This window comes from Gymnoscopelus microlampas, assembly GCF_963454915.1.
Source record: "Gymnoscopelus microlampas genome assembly, chromosome: 14".
NCBI lineage: Eukaryota > Metazoa > Chordata > Actinopteri > Myctophiformes > Myctophidae > Gymnoscopelus > Gymnoscopelus microlampas.
This window is the reverse complement of record NC_139951.1, coordinates 35162955-35173244: the sequence shown is the minus strand read 5'-3', so window position 1 is coordinate 35173244 and position 10290 is coordinate 35162955. Positions and strand designations below refer to the sequence as shown.

The following is a 10290-nucleotide window of genomic DNA, read 5'->3' as shown; positions in this document are numbered from 1 at the left end:
GAAGGAAGTGGCCATTATTTTTGCCGCTGCCCAATGACTGTGTCTATCATTTGACTAGAGCTGCGTTGCTTGACTGCCTTCAGGAGATGGAAATTCAGTCTCCATCATCACAGTGTGTGTATGTGTATATGTATATGTGTGTGTGTGTGTGTGTGTGTGTGTGTGTGTGTGTGTGTGTGTGTGTGTGTGTGTGTGTGTGTGTGTGTGTGTGTGTGTGTGTGTGTGTGTGTGTGTGTGTGTGTGTGTACACGTTCTACAGCTGTTTGATGGAGACCAAGAGTGAAATAGTGCATATGTGTGTGTGTGCGCACGCGTGCACATGTGCATGTTTGTACGCATTCAGCCAATTTCCCTTTCAGATGGGCTCTTATCGGTACACAGGCGAGCCAGCCAGCCAGCCAGCAGAGAGAGGTAGTGCTGGTCCCTGTTTCACAGGCGCAGGCAGGCAGTGTGCGCTGAAAGCACAGAGAGGAGGGGGCCATGGGGAGGTGAGTTGAGTGGTGGCGGGGAGGGTGCACTTCCGACTCCATATATGGTAGTGCTGGAATTCCCCCCGCAACAGGGCAGCTCATCTTTGGGTGCGTTCGGTTTCCTTTCGGTTTGTGTCACTGGAATCCTGGGGGGAGCGGAGGTGACAGGAGGGAGTCTCCTCTGCCGTGTGATCCAAAGGTGACACCCATCGCCTTCGACTCCATCCACACGACCTGATGGTGTCGCTACCAACCGTACAGTGCCCTCCTTTCATTCACTTCCAGGCAGGCACTATGTGTGGTGGAAATCTTGTATCTCCATCTTACTTTACCGGCAAAGGTAGAGAAAATAGCTGTTCTACAAGCTCACAACATGTTTAGAGAAGTTTGATATGCACAGAAAAGGAAAGCCAGGTTGAAAGTGGTTAAGTCTGTACTGTATGTGGAGGGTTTTAGAAACTAAATAATAACTACATTGGAACACAGGTTATGTTTTTCCTCATACAAGGTTTCTGTCCGACATAGCACTGTCACGGTCATGACATTTTAGTTGACATTTAAAAAAGGTAGAGTAAGTGATATTTCTTTGTTAAAATAAGTGTTAAATAACTCACATTTCTGAGAGTGTTAAATAACTCTAATTCATGATACAGTAGTTCTCATTGATATAGAGTGTTTGTTCAGTAACAGGAGTCTCCATGTATCTCCAGATCTTTAGTAAACAGAAAATACATTTTCAGGTCAGGATACCAATTTTATCCAATCAGGAAAGCGAGCTCACACAGGATACATATTAAACAAGTGAAACTGGAAGTGATGAAACAAAGACATGAGCAGACAACATTGGAACTGGAACACTATAGAATTGAAGCTGATAAATGGGTACTCTCTCCTGTAATTCTATTATGAGCTTGTAGACCCGCTATTTTAGCTCATCAACACATGCATGTATACAGATGAATCTAATTGATTCTGACGATTATGCAAAATAATTGCGGCTAGGCGATTATGTAATACTTGTGGCAGACCTCGTCCGACAGCGGCGATATGCTCACATATACAGTGCAGTACAGTAGGAACACCGTGCAGGCTATCAGTTGTCAGATCACTAGCTGGATATCAGCCGGAGGGTTTGACTGCTTCATGAAACTAACTGCAGTGTACAAAGTGGATTCATTTTTGCCGTTCATCAGATGATTTGCCTACTGGAGCGAGAACAGAACATATGAAAGGAGATAAGAGAACATGGTTTATCATTTGAGTGGGAGGAATCTATGCCATACATGAAGCCATACGTGTGTGTGGGTGGGTGTGTGTATGTGTGAGCGACTGTGTGTGTGCGTGTGCATGTGCGTGTGTGCGCGCACGCCAGGGGATACAGCCTATTATAGTGGTGAGATAAAAGCCAGTTCCTGCTTCGAATCCCACTAGCACAACCACTGCCTTCATGATTAAATGTCACTCTAAAAAAGGTAGCAATGGGAAGGCAAATCTCCAATTAAAAACGCACGCACGCACACACACACACACACACACACACACACACACACACACACACACACACACACACACACACACACACACACACACACACACACACACACACACACACACACACACACACACACACACACACACACACACAGAGCAGTGAATTCTGGCTTTCATTTCCTCCTCATGCCTCTTTGCTTCTCTTTCCCTCTAATTAGAGCTGGAACTCAAGCACAAAAGGTCCCCAACCTCCTCTTCAATCCCTCCTAGTTTTTTTCGGAGAGCCGTCCCCATCCCCGTAACGTTCTTCTCCACCTCTGCAGTCATATCAGTCTCCATCTCTGCACCTCAACTGAACGTAGGAGGTGCCGTTAAGACTACATTCCCAGCAGAAGCAAAGGGCTTGAGGGTGGTGACAGCTATAGGCTATACAGTGCATGCCAAGAGCTGTAGGACAACAGTTGGTATAGGAGGCCACGGGACACACTGCAGCTTCCACCTGCACAGCTGCTAGGCAGTGTTAATTTCGCCGACTAAAAATATGACGAAATGTTTTGATAGACTACGTTTTTTCACTGACGAAAACTAAATAAAAACGAAATAAAAACTAAGCTATGATGACTAAAACTAAGACTAAATATATTGACAATTTCGTCAGCGAATAAAGACTAGACTAAAATGTTAGGGAGGGGACTAGTGGAGAAGAGATCCAGTAGAACAAAAAAACAAAAACAAAAAAAAAACATTTTATGTTTGGTTTTATGTTTGTTTCAACTGTATATTTAGTCGGCTAAAACTAGACAAAAACTAAAACATTTCAGATGACTAAAATATGACTAAAACTAAGTGGAATTTTATTCAAAAGACTATGACTAAAACTAAATGAAAATTTGCTGTCAAAATCAACACTAGGAACGGCACGTGCCTGCTAGAGTGCACATCCAGGGTTTCCCGGGTGGAAGTGTTTAACAGATGCGCGCAATCCCTTTGAGACAGAACATACTGACTCTCTAGAGCAATTAAACGTGTAAACTCGTGGACACCTCTGCCACGTACTGAACATGAACATGTCGAGGAACGCCCTCCTCTTACATAATGCGCAACAATAGGCAGACAAGGTCATCACCGTAATGCTTAATTGCGACGCGTTGCCATTAAGAATAGATTAGGCTGAACCACTTAAACCCTATGTATTGCTCGTCATTGTAGTCCCGTAGGGGTCTATACTTGCCCCCCTTTTCCCTCACAATGTGTCGCAACGCGACGATAGCTTGTATTTTCGACGACATGGTCAGAATAAGGACGCTGGGGTCCATATGGTTGAAGCTGGTGAAACGCTGCCGTTGTTGCTAGAGACGCAATGGGAAGGCCTGGGCTGAAAGGAAGCCTGGAGCCGGGGAAGACTCAGTGGGATAGATGCACAAAGCCGGCCGTGTAGCTCCTTACAGAGACAATGGAGTTTGAAAGCGATGTGACTAATCAGGGGAGGGGGGCGGTGATCACTACTTTGACACAATCATACTGGAAAAAGCCGGTCTTGGTGGAACAACGTAAGCTAATCATGGGGGGTGGTGGTGGGGGGCTCCTGAACTCACCTCAAATGATCTCAATTGCAAGAGAGAAGGGAACCTCGCCCGAGTCACTCGTCCACCCACGGGCGCTATTTGTGATGTGACATGATACAGGAGTGTATTCATCATCCCCATGCATGCGTGTGTGTGCGAAAGGCATGCATGAGGAGAGGCTGATGGAACTGTGTTTCTTTGAGAGGATAGACAGTGTTAATCTGCCTATGGTGAAAGATGCCAAAACCCCCCTCCCTTCCTCCTTCCACTGCTGCACTCATCCAACCTTATGGGCTGGATCTCTCTCACACACACACACACACACACACACACACACACACACACACACACACACACACACACACACACACACACACACACACACACACACACACACACACACACACACACACAGAGAGTTTGTGTCGGTGCTGTGTAACTGATAGGCAATAACTCATGTGTCGCCATTGGTTTTGACAGTTTAATGGACCACAATCCAGTTTTAAATGAAACCTTCCTACAAAATCGAATACTATAGTGGCCAGTGGCCACTATAACATCACAACAAGCATAATATTATACAGTATGTTTGCTGTGAGGTTATTATAATACTATCACAAGTCTATTGTGCCGTATGATTTATAGAAAGCAGTTGGAAAACGACTGTTGTAGAGTGAAACTCTGTTTGCCAGTAACGCTCCAGAGAGGAAGTAGGAAGAAAGAGCTGTTGACAGAATGTACTTCTGTGCTTATGGGGATCAAGTGTTTGTCAGCATTAACATTCCTCTCTCAAGAACAAATATTTCTGGCATGTGTGTGCATGCGTCATACAGTATGACCCATCTACAGCCTCAGTTCTTGCCCTTGTGCCTTGAGGCTCATGCTGGAAATATGACAATATTTACAAGTGGGGATTTACGGCCTACGGCAGCTACCGGGAGACAGCAGGTGATGCAGTTACAGTACATATGTGCATCCGAGGCTTTTCTGCAGGGAAGATTGATGAGTCAGCCTTAAATAAAATTGCTGGGTCACTTTAATAGCAAGTTTCATTAATTACCGTTCAGCAACATGGTATTTACTCATAAACAAGTAAATTCCACACACACACAAATGTTATGGTAATCAATCAGCTGAACCAATCCAGTCAATAATATCTCCATCATCATTGTCTACCTATTCAGTCAAACATAAACCAGTGAGCTGACAAACATCAGAACAAAACTGCTCCTGTCTCACCACATTTCTTAAAGCCTATCACACTGCCTTGGCTGAATAGATACGTATTAGGCAAACATGGGCGCATCGCACGCACACACGCACACACACACAGTGCATGTATCTGTCAATCCAAGGACACAAAGCTAACCACATGTTACAGTACCCAGAACATTCACCGTGCCATTCACCTGGCCCACAGTGTGTCATTTAACGAACCTTAACGTCCCTATTCTGGGGCAAACAGTAGATTGGCGAAAGTAGCCAATCTACAAGCTCACAGTGTGTAGATCAGTGTATAGATTTGGTGTAGACGTGACAAAAGGAGAGGGCCTCGAATAGATCCCAGGGGAACTCCGGTCAATGAAGTACGTACTGTATAGCTTTTAAGTGGTTAAATAACACATTTAAATTGATACGCTAACTGTTTTAGCAGAGCAAGAGATTAGAGATTTGTTTTAAAAGGCATTTGAGGCTACAAATTATATTACGAGGAGACTACAGTATGTGACAAAGGTGATGATTACATTTTAATTTGGCCACTGTCAGATCCAAAGTGTGTTAGAGTAACCATTACCACACACACACACACACACACACACACACACACACACACACACACACACACACACACACACACACACACACGCACAGTTGTGTGTGTGTGTGTGTGTGTGTGTGTGTGTGTGTGTGTGTGTGTGTGTGTGTGTGTGTGCACCTATGGGGTGAAGGTTGGCAAAATGTGAGCAAGGTTGCAGCAACCCACATTCCTGTCCACAGATAAATTCCCAGCCCCAGTATCAGTCAGTGATATGGAGGCTGAGATACGCACGCGCGCACACACACACACACACACACACACACACACACACACACACACACACACACACACACACACACACACACACACACACACACACACACACACACACACACACACACACACACACACACACACGCTTGTGTGAGTCACACAATATCGCGTTCCCACAGCTCCCCATCTTTCAGCAGTGTGGTGATGAGATTACTCAGCAGTTGTCAGGTTGAAGCATTCAGTTCAGTTCTTATATTGGCTCAATGTGGCTGAACTGCCTCAGTCCTCATTTATAATTTGTGGTACAACAGTATAGCTCACCAAAAAAAACTGTTCAAACTTCTATTCTTGGCCAGTAGGCAGCTGGCTGGAGGCTACTACACTCTTGAACTCTTCAGTTAATTACCCTGCTCTCTGGTAGTTTTGCTCTATTCATACCAACAGTGTACAGTTCAAGCCCCCTTCTCGGCCTACATGCCACTGGTTCTCAACATGGGACACCCAGGGGTCCTTGAGGCCTTGCATCTCTGCAACTCCGCGAGTGTACACAAACATGGAACCAAATGGACTCTAATGGGTCCCATGTTTTAAAGGACCGCTTCACCCATTTTCAACCCATCTTCATATAATAGTTCCTCACTAATGCCCATTATAAGAATAATGGCACCATTTCTGATCTCAAGATTTTACACACACACACACACACACACACACACACACACACACACACACACACACACACACACACACACACACACACACACACACACACACACACACACACACACACACACACACACATCGGACCCAAAAATCTACCATCGGTTGGGGCGTCAGGCAGACCATATACCGTTTGTTCTGTTGTCTGGGATCACTGACTCCTGCTTGACTCTGGTGCACTTGCACATGGACTACTGGGATGTAGGCCTACCCCACAGAACCAATGACTAATTACCCAACACTTGAAAAAAGGTGGCACATTACTAGCTGGGCTCACAATCACACGCAGCCAGTTCAAAAATCTCTCCATTAGCCATCGAGTGCCAGTGTGTGCCACCATCTAAGCCTCGACATTAAGCCAGAGAGCATCAGTCGCTCACAATCAGTCCCCAGCAGGAGGTCATATTAGCAGTGTTCTTCTGCCTCTCTGAGCACCTGCTGCTCCTGTAATGATGCTTCCTGCTGATGGAGGGAGGAAAGAAATACCACTGTTGAACGTCTCTGAAACAGAATTCTCTTTTCGCTGCCCCTGATTTTTAATCACTTTCCATTTTTAATTTACCATTTTATTTTACTTTAAAAAAAAATGTTTTACTCTAATCTAGACTACGTTTTTCAAATTGTTTAGAACTAGAACTAGACCACTCTGGAATGAGGCAAGTTGGAAAAGCATGCCCAACCCGGTTATGCAATACCCGTTGTACCTGTTGTCTGTATATCCCTTATATGCCCCTATGTGGAGATTTCTGTAGGCTATCCCTCTACCTGTATCCCTTTTAAGGCCATATATGGAGTTCCATGTCAGACATGCCCAAACATGGAGACCAGTCCAGTATAGGACGTCAGTAGCACTATGACATCATATTGATGACATCGTGTACTGTACTCTTACTATGGAAATAGCATTCGGATCGGCGGTTCTGGACAACACAATCTCCATATCCGACCAACCCGATGGCAGGCACGGCACTCCCTCGGGTCGTTGCTGACGTGTGCGCCGAGTTTTTCGCACATTTATGGTAGGATAGATTTTCCACTTCTTGACAAAATATTGGTCAAAACATTACTAATCGCTGGGCTAGGACTCTCCAAAATCGTGATCGCCATTGGACCCCAAAATCCATCCCTATTGCTGGCCTTTTCTCTTCTTGACAAGGATTTTCTTCTCTGCATCTCTGTTTTTTTTTACTGCTTACAGCTTACTTCCTCCTCATCCAGTTACTCCTCCTCATCATTATCTGCACTCTCCTCTTCTTTCTTTCTCCCCCTGTCCTCCTCCTCCCTCCTGTCTTCTGGCATCTCTCCAGCTTTTAATGATCCAACAGAAACGTCCCTCAGGGTCACAGCGGCAGGCCTTGACTTCCAGAGTACCATTGATCCCCCATTAGAATTCTTTCAAGAGTGTGTGTGTGTGTGTGTGTGTGTGTGTGTGTGTGTGTGTGTGTGTGTGTGTGTGTGTGTGTGTGTGTGTGTGTGTGTGTGTGTGTGTGTTGTGTGTGTGTGTGTGTGTGGTCGGTCGCACGAATACCTCCAAGGTCTAAAATCTCACATTAGAAATTTAATCTGCACCTGTCATCATCACTTCACTATATCAAAACAATAACTTGAATAGGCGGCACATGACAAACTTTGGGCTTTGAACAGAAGTGGTTATCTCTCCTCCCCACTTTCTAGTCACATAACACCACCACCAGTTACACTGCCATTCCTCTGCCAAACGTGACTCCGTCTGTGAACTCTCCTTGACCTGCAACTAGTGTTCTCCTCCTCCCAAACCACAAGGCGGAGCATCAGTGTCTGCACACACACCTGGCCTTACAGAAACCCTTCTCTTTCCATATTAATTTAGAGTTAAATTGAACCACTTCACCGACCAGAGTACGCCAGTTTCTATACTTGTGGTCCCCCCCCCCCCCATCAACACAAAATCTCCTCACGGAAAATAGCCGATCTACAAGCTCAACATGTCTTCTGAGCTTGTACGTCAGCTATTTTAGCTGAAGGTTTGACCGAGTGCTTGGGTTCAAGTGGTTTACAAATGGATTCAAGTGGGAATGTTTTCACACAGTTTATCTAATGCATCATCCACTATACTTTACTTAAACTTGACTAAGCTACAACATTAACCTTTCACTATTCAAGATTTGGATTTAAAGATCTCTGGACTGGACTTCAGAGCTGTTGTTGGTGATTATAGCCTATCTCTCTAATGAGAGAACAATTGAATGCAGACATGCAGCTGAACTCAGTCAGTTTCATGTAGTGACTGACAACTCCTCCCTTATCATGTCAAAATGAGCAGTCACTCAGCCAAGAGGGAAGCATATAATGTACACTTTGCCGAAGCCCTGATATTATAGCTATAGCCAGTGGTGGAAAGTAACTACGTACATTTACTCAAGTACTGTACTTAATAAGTACAATTTTCAGGTACTTTTACTTTACTGGAGTATTTCCAATTGTTTATGTTTTTACTTCACTTTTACTCCACTACATCTCAGAGGCAAACATTGTACTTTTACTCCACTTCAATTATTTGAAAACTTTAGTTACTAGTTACTTTGTAGATTTAGATAATTATTACAAAATATACATTAACCACTTCAGCCCTATTTAAAATTCTATTTGAAAATAGCAGATCTACAAGCTCACAACACATCCCATGCTGACACCTTGTGAGCTTGTAGGTCTGCTATTTTCAAAAGATTTTTAATACATTTTAGACATAATGATATCTTGTGAAACGGGACATTCTGCATGAGTACTTTTACTTTTGTTACTTGAAGTATATTTTGATGACAATACTTTTGTACTTTTACTATGGTACATTTACAGGGTATTTCTACATTGCAGTATTGATACTTTTACCTCAGTGCATTAAAAAAAAATACTTTTCCACCACTGCAGTTTGCCCAAGCCCGGCTATTACAGCTATACTGTAGCTAGACTGGCTGCACCAATGTGTGAAGAAGCCAATGTTAAATAAACGACATTGCAGGCAATCAAATCGACAATGCACAACAGCTTGGACAAATGGGACGTTTAGAAGTTTAGCCGACGACTCGTCCGCTCGTTCCGAAGACAGCTGTCGACGGTGCAGCGGCAGCAGCAGGTGTCACCAATACACAAATGGAGTTTCGTTATTATTATGCAACATGCGGAGTCAGCGGAACGAAACAGCTGGTGGACACACACATAGACGCATCATCATCTTACCTTATATACATTCTCCGTTATACGGTGCACGTCGTCGGTCCGGGACATCTTTGAAGTGTCAGCCTGAACAACCATAGACAAAGATCTCTTCTTGGACTGATATGGGGAGCTTTAACCCCTTTAAGTTGTTTTGGTGGGGGAACTGCAGCGGTGGTATAATTCTTCAGCTGAGAGAGAGAGAGAGAGAGAGAGAGAGAGAGAGAGAGACGAGCTCGTCTGACTGTGGAATCCCTGCTTTTATAGGAAAGCCCTCCACTGCACCCACACTGTTGTGTGTCCCACGCAGTCAGTCAGTCAGTCGGCGGTACAGTACAGTGAGCTATGTGAGCGCAGAGGCGCACTTCTCACAGAGCGCCTGGTGCCATTTGAACGAGCCACGCCTCCTCTCTCTCATGCGCTGCCCACGACGAAGCCGCCCGCCCGCCTCTGCGTAAAAATCATTCATAATACCTGAATGATGCTGCTACTGCTGCGCCCCATACAAAAGCATGGAAAGGTTATACCTATTACCTACTAGCCCTACGCAGTAAAATACACAGCTAACTCCCGAGAGTGTACACATAATGTGTTACACAATGGATAACCCTGGGGATTTGACTTCTACTGTGTGTAGGGCTATGTACATGTGTGATTGTATATTTGTCTCCGCCAGGCCGAAGGCGTGGCAGATACTATGTTTTGCACCCTGTCCGTCCGTCCGTGTGTGTGTGTGTCTCTGTGACCAGCTAATCTCCAGCACCGTTGGCTTGGTCGCAGTGAAACTGTGCACACACTCCCTGGGTGCCAGAGCTGAACC

At 44.8% G+C, this 10290-nt stretch overlaps 1 protein-coding gene across 2 annotated transcripts in view; it reads right to left on the bottom strand.

The window, feature by feature from the left end:
- baiap2b (BAR/IMD domain containing adaptor protein 2b) overlaps positions 1-9770 on the bottom strand; it is a 94710-nt gene extending 84940 nt beyond the window's left edge. For both annotated transcript variants that reach the window (XM_084078026.1, XM_084078027.1), the window contains exon 1: positions 9495-9770. In XM_084078026.1, the coding sequence (XP_083934152.1) occupies positions 9495-9569 (75 nt within the window). In that variant the 5' untranslated portion in view covers positions 9570-9770. The remainder of the gene's footprint in view (positions 1-9494) is intronic.
- Positions 9771-10290: the final 520 nt, after the last annotated feature.